This window comes from Ursus americanus, chromosome X (assembly GCF_024610735.1).
Source record: "Ursus americanus isolate L20-20 chromosome X, mUrsAme1.1.p, whole genome shotgun sequence".
In the NCBI taxonomy this organism is placed as follows: domain Eukaryota; kingdom Metazoa; phylum Chordata; class Mammalia; order Carnivora; family Ursidae; genus Ursus; species Ursus americanus.
In genome coordinates, this window is record NC_142164.1 from 71,058,699 (window position 1) to 71,080,184 (window position 21,486).

Sequence of the window (21,486 nt, forward strand, 5' to 3'; positions counted from 1 at the left end):
ATAAACGAATCATGAGAAATTCCACAAGTTCTATATGCTGTTTTCCCCTAGCAATTGATTTTAACAGTCTTGTGGGATCCATAAATTTGTTGTGCACCTATTCTTACAATTGGTCTTCTGGGGTAGGGGCCTGCTGTGCTACTTCTCACGTGTCTTTTTCTGGACAGCTTTGCACCACCCCTTTGTCAGGGGGATAGGCTCCATATGAGCTGGTCCTCTGCGTGGCTTTTGTTCTCTGAAGGCTTTCTTTGCCTCGTTAGAGGATCAAAATAAAGATGGTCATGCACCATTCTCCAGCTGAGAGTCAAAAGATCGCAGTCCTTTTATTTAGTTAACCCTCTGGGATAGAACATCTTCACTTTCTTGTGTGTCAAACTCTGCAGAATGTGCGGTGCATGCCCATAGCAATCCTCCCCAGGGGAGTCCAAGGGTCTCGCATTACTGCCTTTTGTAAGGCCCTGATGCCAAGAGTGGTCCTGTGATCATGCGTGTTCTGCGTCTGCCCCTCGCCATGGGAGGGGGGCAGCTGAGTGTCTCTGTACTATTGTTTATGGGACCCCTGCCCTGAAAGCTGTTGCCAGATTGTGGGCACACCCATCCCACCCCTCCTGGGGGGTGGTGGATGATCTCTGCATTCCAGTCTGCTGCTTGGTGCCCAAGTGGAAAGCAGTCACTTGATTGGGTCCTGCTCACGGATTATGGCCACCTGAGCTCAGAGTCCCCTCCTCAGCTCACTGACTGCAATCCATTTCCCCACTCCAATACTTGGGAACTCTGCCACCTCAGGCACCCCCATTCTTTCTGTGACCCCAGGGATCCTGAGACCACCCTGTCACACCTAGGATCCTGCCCCGTTCTGCCACCTGCACACCTTTCAGGAAGGGATGTATCTGGTGCAGATTTCTAAGGGTCCCAGTTTTGCCCTTCGGGGCTCTATCACTTTGGGGCTCTAGCCAGTTATTGAGGCTCCCTCCCCTCTCTGTTTATCTTCTGATATCTCCCTTCAGATTCACTTCTCCACACCTCCTACCTTTCAATAAGTAGGCTTTCTACTTGTAGATTTCTAGATAAATTTTTCTTATATCTCAGGATGAATTCATGGGTGTTCAGAATGGTTTGATAGTTATACAGCTTAATTCAAGTGACCAGATGAACTGAGACCCCTACCTACTCTTCCACCATCTTGGCTCATGTTCTTGGGAACATCAATCTTATTAATTCTTTAAAAGAACCAACTTCTAGTTTCATTGATCTGTTCTAGTGTTGTTGTGGCTTCTGTTTCATTAATTTTTGCTCTAATCTTGATTATTTCTCTTTTTCTGCTTGGTTTAGACATTATTTGCTGTTCTTTCTCCAACTCCTTTAGGTGTAAGTTAAGCTCGTGTATTTGAGACTTCTCTAATTTTTTGAGAAAGGCTTAGATGTATTGCTATGCACTTTCCTCTTAGGACCACCTTTGCTGTATCCCAATGTTTCGAACAGCTGAGTTTTCATTTTCCTTTGTTTCCATGAATTCTTTTAACTCTTTTTTAATGTCCTGGTTGACCTATTCGTTCTTTGGTAGGATGCTCTTTAACCTCCAAGTGTTTGAGTTCCTTCCATATTTCCTCTTGTGATTGAATTCACATTTCAAAGCACTGTGGTCTGAAAATAAGCAGAGAATAATCCTAATCTTTTGATACTGGTTGAAACCTGATTTGTGACCCTGTATGTGATCTATTCTGGAGAATGTTCCATGTACACTCAAGAAGAATGTATATTCTCTTGCTTTAGGATGAAATGTTCTGTATATATCTGTGAAGTCCATCTGGTCCAGTGTGTCATTCAAAGTCCTTGTTTCCTTGTTGATCTTCTGCTTAGATGATCTGTCCATTGCTGTGAATGAGGTGTTGAAGTCCCCTACTATTAATTTATTATTATCAATGTTTCTTTACTTTGGTTATTAATTGGTTTGTATAATTGGCTGCTCCTGTGTTGGAGGCACAAATATTTACAATTGTTAGATCTTCTGGTTGGATAGATCCTTAAGTATGATATAGTGTCCCTCTTCATCACTTACTCCAGTCTTTGGTTTAAAATCTAATTTGTCTGATATGAGGATTGCTACCCGAGCTTTCTTTTGAGATCCGTTAGCATGGTAAATTGTTCTCCACCCCCTCACTTTCAATCTGGAGGTGTCTTTAGGTCTAAAATGTGTCTCTTGTAGACAGCACATGGATGGGTCTTGTTTTTTTATCCATTCTGATACATGTTTTTTGATTGGAGCATTGAGCCAATTTACATTCAGAGTAACTATTGAAAGATATGAATTTAGTGCCATTGTATTGCCTGGAAAGTTCCTGTTTCTGCAGATTGTCTCTGTTTCTTTCTGGTTTATGTTACTTTTGGGCTCTCACCTTGCTTACAGGATCCCCTTTAATATTTTTTTTTAAAGATTTTATTTATTTATTTGACAGAGACAGCCAGCGAGAGAGGGAACACAGCAGGTGGAGTGGGAGAGGAAGAAGCAGGCTCATAGCAGAAGAGCCTGATGTGGGGCTCGATCCCAGAACACCGGGACCACGCCCTGAGCCGAAGGCAGACGCTTAACGACTGTGCCACCCAGGCGCCCCCCCTTTAATATTTCTTGAAGGACAGGTTTAGTGGTCACAAATTCTTTTAGTTTCTGTCTGTCCTGGAAGCTCTTTATCTCTCCTTCCATTCTGAATAACAGCCTTGGTGGATAAAGTATTCTTCGTTGTATGTTTTTCTTATTTATTACCCTGAATATAACATGCCAGAGATTTCTGGCCTGCCAGGTCTCTGTGGATAGGTCTTCCACCAGCCTAATAGTTCTACCACCTTAGGTTAAGAACCTCCTGTCTCATGCTGCTTTCAGGATTGTCTCTTTATCTCTGAAATGTGCAAGCTTCCCTATTATATGTTGGGGTGTTGATCTTTATTTATTGATTTTGAGGCAGCTTCTCTACCTCCTGGGCCTGAATGCTGGTTTCCTTTCCCTGATTAGGAAAGTACTCAGCTATGATTTGCTCATCTATATCTTCTGTCTCCCTATCTCTCTTTCTTCTTCCTCTGGGACCCCAGTAATTCTAATATTGTTTCATTTTTTGTATCGCTGATATCTCAGAGCCTCCCCTCATGGCCCATTAGTTGTTTTCATCTCTTTTCCTCAGCTTCTTTCCTTTTCATCGTCTTGTCTTCTATGTCACTGACTCTCTCTTCTGCCTCATTTACCCTAGCTGTTAGATCATCCATTTTAGACTGTATCTCAGTTAAGGCATTTTTATTTTAGCCCTTTTAGATTTTATTTCTGCACTATGAAATTCTCTGGTATTTTATGCTTTTTCAAGCCCAGCTAGTAACTTTATAATCCTTATCTTGAGTTCCAGTTCTGACATTATACCTATATTCATATCAATTAGATCTGTGGCAGTAAGTATTACCTCTGGTTCTTTCCTTTGTTGTGAATTCCTCCTTCTAGTCATTTTTCCTAGAGAAGAATGATTGTATGAGAGAATAAAATAAAAAATATCAGCCATGACCCAAGCTAAATACACACTAGACAAATCTGAAGAGGTGAGGCCAAAAAAAAAAAAAAAAAGAGAGAGAGAGAGAATGAAAAAAAAAGGAAAAAGGAGAATATAAACTCCCAGGTGGACAAAACAGGTGATCCACTTGGTTCTAGGTGTATTTTTTAATTTAAATTCAATTAGCCAACATATAGTACATCATTAGTTTTTGATGTAGTGTTGAATGATTCATCAGTTGCATATTACACCCAGTGCTCATCATATCATGTATGTTGTACTGTTTGTTAGAAGACATTAAATCCCAAAATTGTAAAGAAAGCCAAAACACACACACACACACACACACACACACACACATATATATATATAGAGAGAGAGAGAGAGAGAGAAAACCAAAAATGAAGAATATAGCTATAAAACATAAAGGTAAAACTGAAATTAAAAAAAAAAGACTTAAAAACAGTGTGCTGATAAAATAAGAAACTAGTTGTAAAGGAAAAATAGGGAAAAAAAGAAAAGGAAAATTTTAAACTTAAAGATAAAAGATTCATGAGGGAAAAAAACAACTTTGAATTCTATATACTATTTTTCCCTAATGCTGGAGTTTTATAGTTCTGTGTGCTTTGTAACCTTGGTATTTGCCAGCTGGTCTTCTGGGGGAGAGACCTGCTTTACTGAATCTCAGGTGTTTGCCTGGTTGCAGTTGCACTGCTCTTTTCCAGGGGTCTGGGCTCAGTGTAAGCTGCTTCGGGTTGCTTTCTGTGGCTTTTGTTCCCTGAAGGCTTTCTGAGGTGTTTTAGGGATGAAAACAAAAATGGTGACACCCTGATCTCCAGCCCCAGAGCTGAAAATTCACAGACCCCTCTCTTCAGTAAACCATTAGGGAAAAGCAGTCTTCACTTTTGTGTGCACCAAACTCTGCAGACTCTTGCAGTGCATACCCGCACTGATCCTCCTGGGAGAGGGAGGAAGGTTGCAGAGGCCTGCCACTTACAGGGCCCCCACAGTGAGAACAGTTGCCCAATTACTGGTGATCTGTGCCCCCTCCCCAAGGAAGGAGAAGGTTTGGCCACGTTTCTGCCCTTTGCAGGGCCGCCGCATGGAGAGCATAGCCTGATTGTGCCATGGTGCATGGTTTATGGCAAACCGAGAGGAAAGCCCACTCCTGGGCTTCCTGACCCCAACCGATTTCCCTGATCCAGTGCTTGGGAACTCTCACAGCTCAGGCACCCCCATTCTTTCTGTTACCCTGGGGATCCTGAGACCACACTGTCCCACCTATAATTCTGCCCTGCTTCACCACCTGAGCACTTTTCAGGCAGGGACATCTCTCACTAGAGCAGACTTCTGAAAGTTCTGATTTTGCACTCAGGGGCTATATCACTTTCTGGTAGCTGTCTTATGGAGGATCCTTCCCCCAGCCCTTTATCTTGCTATATATACCCTCTGATTCACTTCTCCGCACCTCCTACTTTGCAAAAAGTGATCACTTTCCTATTTGTAGAGTTCTAGCAAGTCTTTTCTTACATCTTAGGTTGAATTCATGGGTGTTCAGAATGATTTGATAGCTAACTAGCTAAATTCAAGGGACCGGATGACATGAGATCCCCTACTCTTCCACTATCTTGTTCCAATCCTATAAAACATTTTTTAAATAACAAAATATTATCGAAAATATCAGCATACATTACATATGAAATGGTAAGTATTCCTTTCAGAAATTTTGTTTCAAGTTTTTATCTATGTATGTGTATATTGGGTCACACTCTGAAAATAATTTCTTGCTGTAGGTCATTTCTTACTGTATGTCTATTGGACAGATATTTGCATACATTTGTTGCATTCATGCCCCTCTGTCCCACAAGTCTGGCCCAGACCCACATTTCCAATCTCATCTGCTACTACTTCTCTTCATTCAACCTATCCTTTATCTACATGAACGTTCCTTGCTCTCTTATACACTTTTACTCCCCCAGGCCTTTGCCAATGTCATTCCCTTCTTCTTGAACACCCTTGCCTCATTCCAAGCCTGTAAGTCCTACTTATGCCTCAAGAAACACCCAGAACAAGCCCCACTTCTTGTCCAAAATCTTCCAAATTCACCAGTCCAAAGGGATTACTACCTTTTTGGGCTCCCACAGGGAGCTATATGGAGATTTATTGTTGCACTCATCATTCTGTCTCATTATCAAGTTTTGAATTGTCGTGTATCTTCCTTTCTCCTTCCTTCCTTCCTTCCTTCCTTCCTTCCTTCCTTCCTTCCTTCCTTCCGTAATTGTTCTGGAAGCTTCAGCAGGTTCCTCTCTCATCTGGCTTGAGAACTGACACAGCCCCAGTGCTCACTCAACAGCCAGTTACAGGAGATCTGATACCTCTGGAATTTAGGAATGGGCAATTCAAGCCAAACAATGCTAATCACAGGAAAGAGAATGGGAAAGAGTTGGCATTTGCTAGTGAGCTGTAAGAAAGTCTTCAAATTCAACTGTTCTAAGGTATCTGCTTTTCTCACGTAGCTATTTTCCCAGATGAACAAATAAGTATTAAATGGAAGAACACTTAGTACTTAGGGAGTATTCTAGCTAGACCAGAGAAAGCAGGAAAAGCTTGCTCCCCTTCGTTCATTCAGTGACATTTACCAACCACCTGTTTTGGGCCATACACTGGACTGGTATATTCTGTGAGGACCATTAAGGTGAATTAGACCTGTTCTCAAGGATCTTAGAATTTAGACAAATAGCTGTGATCTCTTCCCTGAGTTCCAGACTCATATATCCAACTTCCCACTTAACTAAACCCATTGGATGTGTCACTGGATCTCAAACAGGCTCCAACAGAACTTTCAATTCCACTCCTACCCCAACATTCTCCTTTCTTAGTCTGCCCCATCAGTAGTAAATATCTCCCCTACCCCAAATCTGGAATCATTCTTCATCCCTCCCTCTCTCTGACCCCCTACATGGAAACATTGGCATAGTGATTATCAAACATTAGCACACTGGTTTTGCATCAGGCTCTACCTGGAGGACCATTGAAACAGATTGCTGGGTCCCATCTCCAGAGTTTCTGATTCAGTAGATCAGAGGTGGGGCCTAAGCATATGCATTTCTAACAAGTTCCCAGGCAATAGTGTTACTGCTATTTCAGGGATCACACTTGAAAAACCACTGCATTAGTAAGACCTGGTGGGTTATACCTATATAATATATTCTGAATCTGTCCACTTCTCACCATTTTCATAGCTCATCAACAAATATGTGCAGTTTTCCATCCATCTTCACTACCCAGTGGCTTCACTTGATCAGCCTGTCCTCAAGTCCTACAGGTCCCAGCTGTCCTTCCCTGCTTGTTGTGTGAGTATTGGGGCTAAGTCATCTCCAAAGCTGGATAACAGATGAGTCTGCCAAGCTTGACCCAGAAATGGATATTCCATTGCCCTAGAACCTCCCCTCCTCTCTACACTTCCTACTCCATGTTAGCTAGCAAAAAGCCATTGGAAAGAAGTCAGCTGAGTGGTTTTTGTTTTGACTCAGGATTCTGTCTGGATAGGCTATGGACTAGGGAGGTCAGATATCCTGGTTCGATAGTTAAGTAAGACTATGACCCCAGTGAATGTGGGTAACGTTAAGGAAGTATGTTGTGGTTTTCCTGTGATTCCGTGGCCACACCTGGTGCACTTTAGCCTCTTGGGAGGATTTCATTACAAAACTTTCCACATAAAATCACATCTTTAATGACTTGGTTGCTTTCCTCACTTGTAAGGCAAAATATGTTGCAGAGTCTACCTCATGGAGTCATCTAAGACCTCTGTGCAAAGTTACACTGAGTTCTATTTCTCAGGTAGAATTTCCAAGGTTCCAGGAGGTTCCATGATATGCCTCATTTCACCCTGAAAATCGATGACTACACCAGGACAAGCATTAACCTCCATTGGCTTATTTTCTATCTCTTGAGATCTATCATATGAGGAAAGTTCCTTGGTATGGTGCCAAAGTTGATTAGGCTCACCACAGTGGAGTCTCCACTACCTGGCTTTGTGATCATTGGCAAGGCACTTTACTTCTCTCAGCCTCAGAATTTTCATCTGTGAAAATGAAACTAAACATACCTATTCATATTGTCATGATGGGGATTAAATCAGATGACATATAAAATGCCTTGCACAATTGCTGGAACATAGTACAAACACACACACACACACACACACACACACACACACACACACACCTCTACTATGATTAAACAGAACTTTTCTGAACACCCAATTTCATCTCAGTTCCTTGCACTTATAGACTCAATAAATGTTGACTGAATGAATCAAATCCCCCCACCCATGGTAATGTCTTTCTCTGAGTCTACTTAAATTACAGTCAATACCCTAAACTTACTACCTATTTGGTTTCGTTTTGTCACTCCAGGTGTAATTGCTGAGCCCTGCTTATGGCCAAAGCAGTGTGAGGGGTGACAGGAGTTTACAGAGAGAAGTATGAAATTGTGCCAGTCTCCAGAAAGCTCTTGTGTGTATAATTATCTGTATTTTAAATTGCTTCATGTGTAAGTCTGTACATTTAGAGGACCCAGCGGAACATAGCCGCATGCTCTTAGGCTAGTTCCTTGCCCTTTCTGAACATTTGTTTCTTCATCTCTGAAATGAAGAGGATGAATTTGATTGGTGGCTTTGAAATATGTTCTGAGGAGCCCTAGGATTTCCATAGAGGTATATAACAGGTCACTCTAATAGAATCAGGCAGAGTTGGATTTGAAGAGAGAATAAGGACGCTGGGGGTCCCACTTCCACTTCAGCCATAATAGTTACAGTTTGTTCTATTTTCTATATTGGATCACAATTTTTTATTTGAAGGAAGAGGTCTACTCATCAGTTACCCATAGGATCCAGCACACTGTTAGAGTAAATGGTACTTGCTTAATAAAATTTCTTTGTCCACTTGGTGGATAGAATATGTGAGGAGAAGGAAGCTATTATGATGTCTACTCTGTAGATTTAAGAAAAAAAGGACATTTCCCTTGAATTTAATCATAGCCCAAACTACCCAGTATATATACCCATATATCAGAGGATGCCTTTTAGTTTTGTTTTTTTTAATAATAATTTTTTTATTATATTCTGTTAGTCATCCCTGGTTTTTGATGTAAAGTTCCATGATTCATTACTTGGCGTATAACACCCACTGCACCATGCAATACTTGCCCTCCTTAATACCCATCACCGGCTTATTCCATTCCCCCACCCTGAAACCCTCAGTTTGTTTCCCAGAGTCCATAGTCTCTCGTGGTTCATTCCCCCTTCTCTTTACCCCCCCTTTCTTCTTCCCTTTCTTTTCCTACCGATCTTCCTACTTATTATGTTCCATAAATGAGTGAAAGCATATGATAACTGTCTTTCTCTGCTTGACTTATTTTGCTTAGCATTATCTCCTCCACTCCTGTCCATTTTGCTGCAAATGTTGGGTAATCGTTCTTTCTGATGGCTGAGTAATATTCCATTGTATATATGGACCGCAGCTTCTTAATCCAGTCATCCGCTGAAGGGCATCTCAGCACCTTCCACGATTTAGCTATTGTGGACAATGCTGCTATGAACATTGGGGTGCATATGGCCCTTCTCTTCACTACGTCTGTATCTTTGAGGTAAATACTGAGTAGTGCAATGTCGGGATCAAAGGGTAGCTCAATTTTTAACTTTTTGAGGGACCTCCACACTGTTTTCCAGAGTGGCTGTACCAACTTGCATTCCCACCAACAAAGTAGGAGGGATCCCCTTTCTCCACATCCTCTCCAAAATTTGTTGTTTCCTGCTTTGTCTATTTTTGCCATTCTAACTGGCATAAGGTGGTATCTCAGTGTGGTTTTGATTTGAATTTCCCTGATGGCTAATGATTTTGAACTTTTTTTCATGTGTCTGTTAGCCATTTGTATGTCCTCATTGGAAAAGTGTCTGTTCATATCTTCTGCCCATTTTTTGATTTCTTTGTTTCTTGTGTATTGATTTTGAGAAGTTCTTTGTAGATCTTGGATACCAGTCTTTTATCTGTAGTGTCATTCGCAAATATCTTCTCCCATTCCATGGGCTGCGTCTTAGTTTTTTTGACTGTTTTCTTGGCTCTGCAGAGGATTTTTATCTTGATGACGTCTCACAAGTTAGTTTTTTCTTTTCCTTCTCTTGCCTTTGGAGATGTGTCACGAAAGAAGTTGCTGTGGCCGATGTCAAAGAGATTACTGCCTATGTTCTCCTCTAGGATTTTGATGGATTCCTGTCTCACATTGAGGTCTTTCATCCATTTGGAGTTTATCTTTGTGTATGGTGGGAGACAGTGGTCAAGTTTCATTCTTCTGCATGTAGCTGACCAATTTTCCCAGCACCATTTATTGAAGAGACTGTCTTTTTTTCCACTGGATGTTTTTTCCTGTTTTGTCACAGATTTGTTGCCCAAAGCACTGAGGGTCCATTTCTGGGTTCTCTATTCTGTTCCATTGGTCTATGTGTATGTTTTTGTGCCAGTACCATGCTGTCTTTGTGATCACAGCTTTGTAGTATAGCTTGAAATCTGGCAACGTTATGGCCCCAGCTTTGCTTTTCCTTTTCAACAATTCCTTGGTGATCGGGGTCTTTTTTGGTTCCACACAAATTTAAGGGCTGTTTGTTCCAGTTCTTTGAAAAATGTCATTGGTATTTTGATCAGGATGGCATTGACAGTGTAGAATGCTCTGGGTAGCACAGACATTTTAACTATGTTAATTCTTCCAATCCATGAGCATGGGATATTTTTCCATCTTTTTGTGTCTTCCTCAATGTCTTTCAAGAGTGATTTCTAGTTTCTAGAATATAGATACTGGCCTCATAGAATGAGTTTGGTAGTTTTCCTTCTGTTTCTATTTTTTGAAACAGCTTTAGGAGAATAGGTATTATTTCTTCTTTGAATGTTTGGTAGAATTCCACAAGAGTCTTGTTTTTCAGGAGTTTTTTGATCACTGCTTCAATCTCTTCATGATTAATTGGTCTGTTTAAACAATCAATTTCTTCCTCTTTCAGTCTTGGTAGTTTATAAGTTTCCAGGAAGGCATCCATTTCTTCCAGGTTGTTTAATTTATTGGCACAAAGCTGTTGATTAAAGTTTCTAATGATCCTTCCTATTTCTTTTGAATAAGTCTTGCCAGTGGCTTATCGATCTTATTTATTCTTTCGAAGAACCAGCTTCTAGTTCTGTTGATCTGCTCTACTAAGTTCTTTAATTTCTTGTTTGACCCATTCATTCTTTCGAAGGGTTCTTTTTAACTTCCGAATGTTTGCATTCCTTCCAAATTTTCCTTCTGATTGAGTTCCAGTTTCAGTGCATTTTGGTCTGAAAATATGCAGGGAATAATCTCAGTCTTTTGGTATCAGTTGAGAACTGATTTGTGACCGAGTATGTGATCTATTCTGGAGACCATTCTGAGTGCACTCGAGATGAATGAGTATTCTGTTGTTTTAGGATGTAATGGTCTGTATGTATCTACAAAGTCCATCTGGTCGAATGTGTCCTTGAAAGCTCTTGTTTCTTTGTTCATCTTCTGATTAGATGATCTGTCCATTGTTGTGAGGGGAGTGTTTTGAAGTCTCCTACTATTAATGATTATTATAAATACGATTCATTATTCTGGTTAATAGTTGGTTTATGTAGTTGGCTGCTCCCATATTTGGTGCATGGATATTTACAATTGTTAAATATTCTTGTTGGATAGACCCTGTAAGTATGATATAGTGTTCCTCTATATCTATTACTACTGTCTTTGTTTTAAAATTTATTTGTGGGGGGAGGAGTTAAGAAGGCAGAGGAGTAGAGGTCCCCTTTTTCAGCTGGTCCCCTGAGTCAAATTGGATAGGTACCAGACCATCCTGAACATCTACGGAATCAGCCTGAGATGCAGGAAGATACATCTGGATCTCTACACATGAACATCTCCAGCGGTGAGTATTGAGGTGCGAAGCAGGGAGCCGTGAAACCACGCACAGATATCGGAAGATAAATGGAAGAGGGAGGGAGCCGCCACGTTCGGGCACCGGGAAGTGGTAGCCAACTGCCTGGGGAGCGGGTGGACTCGCGGACTGGCAATCAAGAGAGAGCAGACTGAGACCATAAGCCTGTGAACGTGCGCGACCAGTCTGAAAACTGGAGCACCAGAATGCACACAAACCACACTGAGATGGAGCTCTGGAGCGTACAGGGGCAGCTGGTGGCTGGCAGTGTTAGAAACACAAAGGACAGAGATGTGCTGGCCCTGGAAGTGAGGGCTGGGACGCTGCGTGTGGGGTGCACATCCCGGGATGCTGCAGGGTTGAGCAGCACCAACAGAAACAGAGTTAAAGTGGCCAGAATACCAGTGGAGAGAGGTCTGAGATCACTCTGTTCTGAGACAGAGGCTGAGATTCAGCTACTGCTGCTCTGACTATCAGAAGAGGCACAGCAAACCGCCAGGGAAAGCCGCCAGAGAACAAAAGCCTGGAAATACCAGATCACAGTGTGCCCATCCCCAACCCCCTTGCAGGGGACACGGAGACTCTACCTAAACAGGGTTGCCTGAGTATTGGCGCGGCAGGCCCCTCACCCAGAAGGCCGACTGAAAAATCAAGCAGCCCACATCCCTAAGGTCCCTATAAAACGAGTGCACAATGCCTGGGCCCTAGTCAATAATCTGGGCTCTGGACAACCCCACAACCTCTCCTCATCAGAATAACGAGAAGGAGAAATCCCCCCCAGCAAAGAAAAGACAATGCGTCTGTGGCCTCTGCCACAGAACTAATGGATATAGATACAACCAAATTATCAGAAATGGCGTTCAGAGTAACAATAGTCAAGATGATGTGTAGACTTGAAAAAAGTATTAACGAAAATGTTACAGAGAATATAGAATCTCTAAGGGCGGAAATGAGAGTGAATCTGGCAGAAATTAAAAATTCTATGAGCCAAATGCAGTCAAAACTAGATCCTCTGACGGCCAGGGTGAATGAGGCAGAAGAACGTATCAGTGAATTGGAGGATGGGTTAGTAGAAGAGAAAGCTAAGACAGAAACTTGGCTCAAAAAAATCCATTCTCAAGAATGCAGGTTATGGGAGATTACTGACTTAATGAAATGTTCCAATGTCAGAATCATCGGCATCCCCGAGGGGGTGTAGAAAAACAGAGGTCTAGAAGAGATATTTGAACAAATTCTAGCTGAAAACTTCCCTAATCTAGCAAGGGAAACAAACATTCATGTCCAAGAGGCAGAGAGGACCCCTCCCAAGCTCAACCATGACAAACCTACACCACGTCACGTCATAGTGCATTTCGCAAATATTAGATCCAAGGATACAGTATTGAAAGGGCAAAGAAATTTCTCATGTTCCAAAGCAAAGGTATCAGAATTACGGCAGACATGTCTACACGGACCTGGAATGAGAGAAAGGGTTGTGGGGGGGGGCATTTTTAAAGCTCTTTCAGAGAGAAACATGCAGCCAACAATCCTTTATCCAGCAAGGCTGTCATTCAGAATTGATGGAGAGATAAAGACCTTCCAGAATCGCCAGTCATTGACCAAATTCATAACCATGAAACCAGCCCTACAGGAGATATTAAAGGGGGTTCTATATAAGTAAAAAGACCCCAAGAGTGATACAAAACAGAAAGTCATAATATATAGAAACAAAGACTTTACTGGCCACATGGCATCATTAACATCATATCTCTCAATAATCAGTCTCAATGTAAATGGCACAAATGTTACTATAACGCCACAGGGTTGCAGATTGAATAAGAAGACATGACCCATCCATTTGCTGTCTAGAAGACTCATTTTGAACCTAAGGATACATTCAGACTGAAAGTAAAAGGGTGAAATACCATCTTTCACACCAATGGACCTCAAAAGAAAGCTGGGGTAGCAATTCTCATAACAGACAGATTGGATTTTAAACTAAAGACTATAGTTAGAGACACAGAAGGCCACTATATTATTCTTAAAGGATGTATCCAACAGTGGATATGACAATTATAAATAACTATGCCCCCAACAGGGGAGCAGCAAGATACACAAGCCAGCTCTTAACCACAATAAATAGACATATAGATAAAAATACACTAATATTAAGAGACCTCAACACCCCCCTATCAGCAATAGATACATCACCTAAGCAAGAAATCAGTAAAGAAACAAGAGCTTTGAATGCCATACTCGACGAGTTGGACCTCATAGATATATATAGAACACTACACCCCAGAACCAAAGAATGCTCATTCTATTCTAATGCCCATGGAACATTCTCAAGAACAGACCATGTTCTGGTTCACAAAACAGGTCTCAACCTATACCAAAAGACTGAAAGTATTCCCTGAATATTTTCAGACCACAACTCTCTGAAATTGGAACTCAACCACAAGGAAAAATTTGGAAGAAACTCAAACACTTGGAGACTAAGAACCATCCTGCTCAGAAATGACTTGATAAACCAGGAAATCAAAAATCAATTTAAACAATTTATGGAGACCAATGGGAATGAAAACACAATGGTCCAAAACCTATGGAATACTGCAAAAGCAGTCCTAAGGGGGAAATACATAGCCATCCAAGCCTCACTCAAAAGAATAGAAAAATCTAAAATGCAGTTTTTATATTCTCACCTCAAGAAGCTGGAACAGCAACAGAGGGACAGGCCTAATCCATGCACGAGGAAGCAGTTGACCAAGATTAGAGCAGAAATCAATGAATTAGGAACCAGGAGTACAGTAGAGCAAATCAACAGAAGTAGATGCTGGTTCTTAGAGAGAATCAATAAAATTGACAGACCGCTGGCAAGGCTTCTCCAAAAGAATAGAGAAAGGACCCAAATTAATAAAATTATGAATGAAAAAGGAGAGGTCACGATGAACACCAATGAAATTGTAAAGGATTATTACAAATTTTATCAACAGCTATATGCCAATAAATTAAGCAATCTGGAAGTAATGGAGGCCTTCCTGGAAACCCATAAACTACTAAGACTGAAACAGGAAGAACTTGATTTCTTAAACAGGCCAATTAATTATGAAGAAATTGAGTCAGTGATAAACAACCTTCCAAATAACAAAACTCTAGGCCCGGACGGTTTTCCTGGGGAATTCTACCAAATTTAAAGAAGAATAATACCTATTCTCCTAAAGCTATTTCAAAAAATAGAAACAGAAGGAAAGCTACCAAACTCATTCTATGAGGCCAATATTACCTTGGTCACCAAACCAGGCAAAGACCCCATCAAAAAGGAGAATTACAAACCGATTTCCCTAATGATTATGGTCACCAAAATTCTCAACAAGATCCTGCCTAATAGAATCCAACAGCACTTTAAAAGGATTATCCACATGACCAAGTGGGATTCATACCTGGGTTGCAAGCGTGGTTCAACCTTTGCAAATCAATCAGTGTGATGCATCATATCAACAAGAAAAGACTCAGGAACCATATGATCTTCTCAATTGATGCAGTAAAAGCATTTGACAAAATAGAGCATCCTTTCCTGATTAAAACCCTTCAGAGTGTACGGATAGAGGGTACCTTCCTCAATCTCATAAAAACCACCTATGAAAAGCCTACAGCAAATATCATTCTCAATGGGGAAAAGCTGGAAGCCTTTCCCTTAAGATCAGGAACACGACAAGGATGCCCACTCTCGCCACTACTATTCAACATAGTACTAGAAGTCCTTGCAACAGCAATCAGACAACAAAAAGGGATTAAAGGTATCCAAATTGGCAAAGAAGAAGTCAAAATGTCTCTCTTCGCAGATGACATGATACTCTATATGGAAAACCCAAAAGAATCCATGCCCAAACTATTAGAAGTTATAGAGCAATTCAGCAATGTGGCGGGATACAAAATCAATGCTCAGAAATCAGTTGCATTTCTGTACACGAATAACGAGAATGAAGAAAGAGAAATCAGGGAATCCATCCCATTTACAATAGCACCAAAAACCATACGTTACCTTGGAATTAACTTAACCACAGATGTAAAGGACCTATATTCTAGAAACTATAAATCACTCTTGAAAGACATTGAGGAAGACACAAAAAGATGGGAAAATATTCCATGCTCATGGATCGGAAGAATTAACATAGTTAAAATGTCCATGCTACCCAGAGCAATCTACACTTTCAATGCCATCCCGATCAAAATACCGATGACATTTTTGAAAGAACTGGAACAAATAGTCCTTAAATTTGTATGGAACCAGAAAAGGCCCCGAATCACCAAGGAACTGTTAAAAGGAAAAACAAAGCTGGAGGCATGACAATGCCGGATTTCGAGCTGTACTACAAAGCTGTGATCACAAAGACAGCATGGTACTGGCACAAAAACAGTCCTGTAGACCAATGGAACAGAATAGAGAACCCAGAAATGGACCCTCAGCTCTTTGGGCAACTAATATTTGAAAAAGGAGGAAAAAACCTCCAGTGAAAAAAGACAGTCTCTTCAATAAATTGTGCTGGGAAAATTGGACAGCTACATGTAAAAGAATGAAACTTGACCACTCTCTCATACCATACACAAAAATAAACTCCAAATGGATGAAAGACCTCAATGTGAGACAGGAATCCATCAAAATTCTAGAGGAGAACATAGGCAGCAACCTCGACGACATTGGCCAAAGCAACCTTTTTCATGACACATCTCCAAAGGCAAGAGAAACAAAAGATAAAATGAACTTGTGGGACTTTATCAAGATAAAATGCTTCTGCACAGCCAAGGAAACAGTCAGAAAAACTAAGAGGCATCCCACAGAATGGGAGAAGATATTTGTAAATGATGCTACAGATAAAAGACTGGTATCCAAGATCTACAAAGAACTTCTAAAACTCAATACGTGAGAAACAAAGAAACAAATCATCAAATGGGCAGAAGATATGAACAGACACTTTTCCAATGAGGACATACAAATGGCTAACAGACACATGAAAAAATGTTCAAAATCATTAGCCATCAGGGAAATTCAAACCAAAACCACACTAAGATACCATCTTACGCCAGTTAGAATGGCAAAAATTGACAGGGCAAGAAACAATTGCTGGAGAGGATGTGGAGAAAGGGGATTCCTCCTACATTGTTGGTGGGAATGCCCGTTGGTGCAGCCACTCTGGAAAACAATGTGGAGTTCCCTTAAGAAGTTAAAAATTGAGCTACCCTATGACCCAGCCATTGCAATACTGGGTATTTACCCCAAAGATACAGATGTAGTGAAGTGAAGGGCCATATGCACCCCAATGTTCATAGCAGCATTGTCCACAATAGCTAAATCGTGGAAGGAACCGAGATGCCCTTCAACAGATAACTGGATTAAGAAGTTGTGGTCCATATATACAATGGAATATTACTCAGCTATCAGAAAGAACGAGTTCTCAACATTTGCTGCAACATGGGCGGCACTGGAGGAGATAATGCTAAATGAAATAAGTCAAGCAGAGAAAGACAATTATCATATGATTTCTCTCATCTATGGAACATAAGAAGTAGGAAGATCGGTAGGAGAAGAAAGGGATAAAGAAAGGGGGGGTAATCAGATGGGGGAATGAAACATGAGAGACTATGGACTATGAGAAACAAACTGAGGGCTTCAGAGGGGAGGGGTTTGGGGAATGGGATAGACTGGTCATGGTTAGTAAGAAGGACACATATTGCATGGTGCACTGGGTTTTATACGCAACTAATGAATCATCGAACTTTACATCAGAAACCAGGGATGTACTGTATGGTGACTAACATAATAAAAAACATTAAAATAAAACACACACACACACACACACAGACACACACAAATGGCGGGGCAGAGACTATAGTCTCACAGGGTGGACAAAGCAGGGTGATCTTGTTCTTGAGTGACTTTTGGTTGTGTGTTAGTGGATACTACATCCCAAAATTGCAAAGAAAGCAATACTTTTGTATATATATGATATATTATATATCATATATATATATATATATATATATATATATATATATATATATATATATAATTGGGTAAAGTGAAAAAAGGAGTAGAGTGAGGCATAAATCTATAAAATGTAGATGTGAGGGAAAAAAAGTAAGAAGTGACTTAAAAACCTAAGTTGGTAAAATTAGAATCTAGTTGTAACAGGAAAAAGGTTAAAAAAGAAGAAGAAGAAATGTAAAATTTTAGACTGAAGGATAAACATTTCAGGAGGAATCACCTGGAGCTCAATATATTGTTTTCCCCTGATGCTGGAGTTTTAAATCCTGTGATATCTATAGGCTTGTCATTTGCCTGTTTTTCCAGTCTGTCTTCTGGGGGAGGGGCCTGCTGATTTGTTTCTCAGGTATCTTTGCTGGGGCAGAGTTGCCCCACCCCTTGTCAGGGGGATGGGCTCAAGGTGAGCTGGTCCTCTGTCTGGCTTTTGTTCCCTGGTGGCTTTCTGCACCTCTTCAGAGGGTCAGAGCAAAAATGTCTGTGCCCGGATCTCTGGCCCAGAGCTTCATGATTGCAGTCCTTCTTCAGTAAACCCTCCAGGTCAAACCATCTCCACTTCTGTGTTCACCAAATCTGCAGACTCTCATGATTTGCCCCCACTGCAATGCTCCCTGGGGGGAGTCCCCAGGGCTCAAGAATTGACACTTCACTTTGTATCTTTGTGACTGTGAGCTTTTGGGGGTCTCATGTGCACCCTGCTCCACTGGTCCCAGGTCAGGGCTCTATGCCATTCTACTGTCCTTTCTGGGGCCTCTGCCACCCTGAGAGCTGTTGCCCAGTCATGGGCACAGCTGTTTCGTCTCTCCCACGGGATGTTAAATGGCCTGCATGTTCCAGTCCTTTTCAGGATGCTCAGGAAGAGAGCAGTCTACCTACTGGCCTGGCTTGCAGTTTATGGCAACCAGAGCTGATGGTCCCTTCTGGGCTCACTGACCATAACCAGTTTCCCTGCTCCATTGCATGGGCACTCTATTGGATCAGGCACCCCTGTTCTTTCTGTGTCTCCTGGAATCCTGAGACAACAATGATGCACCTAGTATTCTGCTCTTTTAATTCCATGTGCCCCTTTCAGAAAGGGATGTCTCTCACTGGATCAGATTTCTGAGGGTTCTGATTTTGCATTCTGGTGTTACATCACTTTCTGGTAGGTAGCTTATGGAAGCTCCCTCCCCCTTCCCTTTATCTTCCAATATTCCCTAAAGATTCATAATTCTGCACTTCCTACCTTGCAAAAAGCAGTTGTTTTTCTGCTTGTAGAGTTCCAGATATATTTTCTTACATCTCAGGCTGAATTCGTGTGTGTTCAGAATGGTTTCATAGATATCGAGCTAAATGTGAGGGACCAAATGAAACAAGGTCCCCTACTCTGCTGCTATCCTGCCTCCCCCTTTTTTCTTTTTTTTAAATTTAAATTCAATTAGTCAACATATAGTATATCATGAGTTTCAGATGTAGTGTTCAATAATTCATCAGTTGCATATAACAGCTGTTGCTATTATTGTCTAAAACCAAATAGCCAGTCAAGGGCAGAAACCAGATTTATACCCAGGTCTGAAATTAAAGTTTGTGTTCCTTTTGTAATATTGCTCTGCTTACAGAAATGGGTCGTAGGGTGAGCACTGCCACAAACTGTCTGTATGACTTAGTGTGATATACTGTATGACTTTAAATCTTGTTAATTTCTCAAATGTAAATTGGGATAAGGATAGGTGATGTTCAGATTGCTCTGCATGTAACCTAGAGGAGGTAAATGGAAGTCTAAATAGGAGGTGCTCTAAATGGTTAATTAATTGTCCAATACAAGTCAGTTTCATCCTTTGCAAGACAGTTGAACAGGTATTCCAAGAACCCTCAATATGTTTATGCTCATTAGTCTGGGCAACTCCACTCAGGCAGTGTGGAATAGTGGGTGGTGTTAGAGAGCCCTCCATTCAAATGTCAACATGCCATTTACTAGTTCTGTAGTCTTGGGCAAGTTACTACCCTGAACCTCAATTTCCTTTTTTTACAAATGGGATAATAACACCCATATTTTTTTTTACCCTTTTCTAAGGTTAACAAAATATAATAACATGAAAAGAAGTTTTGAATAAAGAAAGAAAAATTTCTCTCATTATCCTGTCCATCTAACACAATTCTCTTTGTGGTTCTGTGCCATTGAAGGTCACCTCTTTAAGCAGGAACCACAGGAGAGAGAGACTAAAGACAGAAACAAGCTAATGTCAGAGGCCAGGGTCTAGGGTGTATAACAAGAGGTGGGGATGGGCTGGAGCAAAGGTGAAAGCCAAGTACTGATGCAGAAGAAAGGAGATGCCAAATCTGAGTGATGGATAACAGCTAGGCAGTACCTGAAAAACAGAGAGTAGAGAGAGCCAGTGGGATGATAACAATATGCTCTAGAGGGGCCTCCTTCCGAAGTTTTGTGGCGCTTTCACTTAGGCAGGCTTCAAATGGTCTTAAAAGTCCTTGAAACTGTGCCAGTATATTTTGTGCATGTGTATTTTGAAAAACGCAACCTAAGTGTAATATACTTTTTCATTGAGTATCATATCTTCAACATTTTCCATGTCACAAGTCTTCATAGTGATTCCTTTTAATGGCTTCCTAAATATTGTAATTTTGCTCATAGTCCAGAATGAACATTCCTGTGTATTAACTTTCTGTTTCCCTTAATTATTTCCTTAGAAAAAATTCACAGGGGGCGCCTGGGTGGCTCAGTCCTTAATCATCTGCCTTCGGCTCAGGTCATGATCCCAGGGTCCTGAGATCGAGCCCTGCATCAGGCTCCCTGCTTGGCAGGAAGCCTGCTTCTCCCTCTGCCACTCCCCCTGCTGGTGTTCCCCCTCTCACTGTGTCTCTCTCTGTCCAAGAAATAAATAAAATCTTAAAAAAAAAAGAAAAAAAATTCACAGGTGTGAGATTACTGAACCAGAGTATACAATTGGGGTTTAACAACCAGATACAGGTTTTATTTTTTTGGAAAAGAAATGAGCTATAGTTATTCCATTCCCCTTCCTCTTCTGGAACCAAGGAGTAGACCCTGTAGAGCCGTGCTGTCCAAGTAACCACATATGATTGTTTAAAGTTAAATTAATTAAAATTAGCACTACTGGGTATTTACCTCAGAGATACAGACATAGTGAAGAGAAGGGCCATATACACCCCAATGTTCATAACAGCATTGTCCACAATAGCTAAATCATGGAAGGAGCCGAGGTGCCCTTCAACAGATGACTGGATTAAGAAGATGTGGTCCATATATACAATGGAATATTAGCTATCAGAAAGAACGATTACACAACATTTGCAGCAACGTGGACAGGAGGAGGACTGGAGGAGATTATGCTAAGTGAAATAAGTCAAGCAGAGAAAGACAATTATCATATGGTTTCACTCATTTATGGAACATAAGAAATAGTAGGAAGATCAGTAGGAGAAGGAAGGGAAGAATGAAGGGGGGGTAAACAGAAGGGGGAATGAACCATGAGAGACTGTGGAGTCGGGGAAACAAACTGAAGGCTTCAGAGGGGAGGGGGGTGGGGGATTGGGATAGGCCGGTGATGGGTATTAAGGAGGGCACTATATTGCATGGTGCACTGGGCGTTATATGCAAATAATGAATCATGGAACATTACATCAAAAACTAAGGGTATATTGTATGGTGACTAACATAACATAATAAAAATTATTTAAAAAATTAATTAAAATTAAATAAAATTCAAAATTCAGTTCTTCAGCTGCACTAGCCACATTTTAAGTACCCAGTAGCTACACGTGCCTAGTGGTTACTCTATGGGAAAGTATAGGTATAGAAAATTTTCATCATTGTAGAAAATGTAATGGACAGTTGACCTTTAAGAGTTTCTCAAAGATCCAAGTTTGCAAATGTCCCATACAGGAATAAAATTATCCCCTTTTGAGACCCACTGAGCTTCAATCTTAGAATAAAGGATCTTCTAAATGTG

General features: G+C 41.0%; 1 protein-coding gene across 8 annotated transcripts in view; it reads left to right on the forward strand.

The window, feature by feature from the left end:
• ZC4H2 (zinc finger C4H2-type containing) overlaps positions 1–21,486 on the forward strand; it is a 54,271-nt gene that overhangs the window by 26,115 nt on the left and 6,670 nt on the right. For 2 of the 8 annotated variants that reach the window (XM_087860369.1, XM_087860370.1), the window contains one exon: positions 7,946–8,044. The exons of 3 other annotated variants lie outside the window; for them this stretch is intronic. Coding sequence is in view for 1 of the 5 variants with exons in the window: in XM_087860367.1 (XP_087716493.1) it covers positions 6,783–6,880 (98 nt within the window). In the remaining 4 variants the exon portion in view is untranslated. Of the gene's footprint in view, positions 1–6,769; positions 6,881–7,945; positions 8,045–21,486 lie in introns of those variants that run through there. 3 more of the 8 variants (XM_045790867.2, XM_045790868.2, XM_087860367.1) reach the window with 3 other exon arrangements.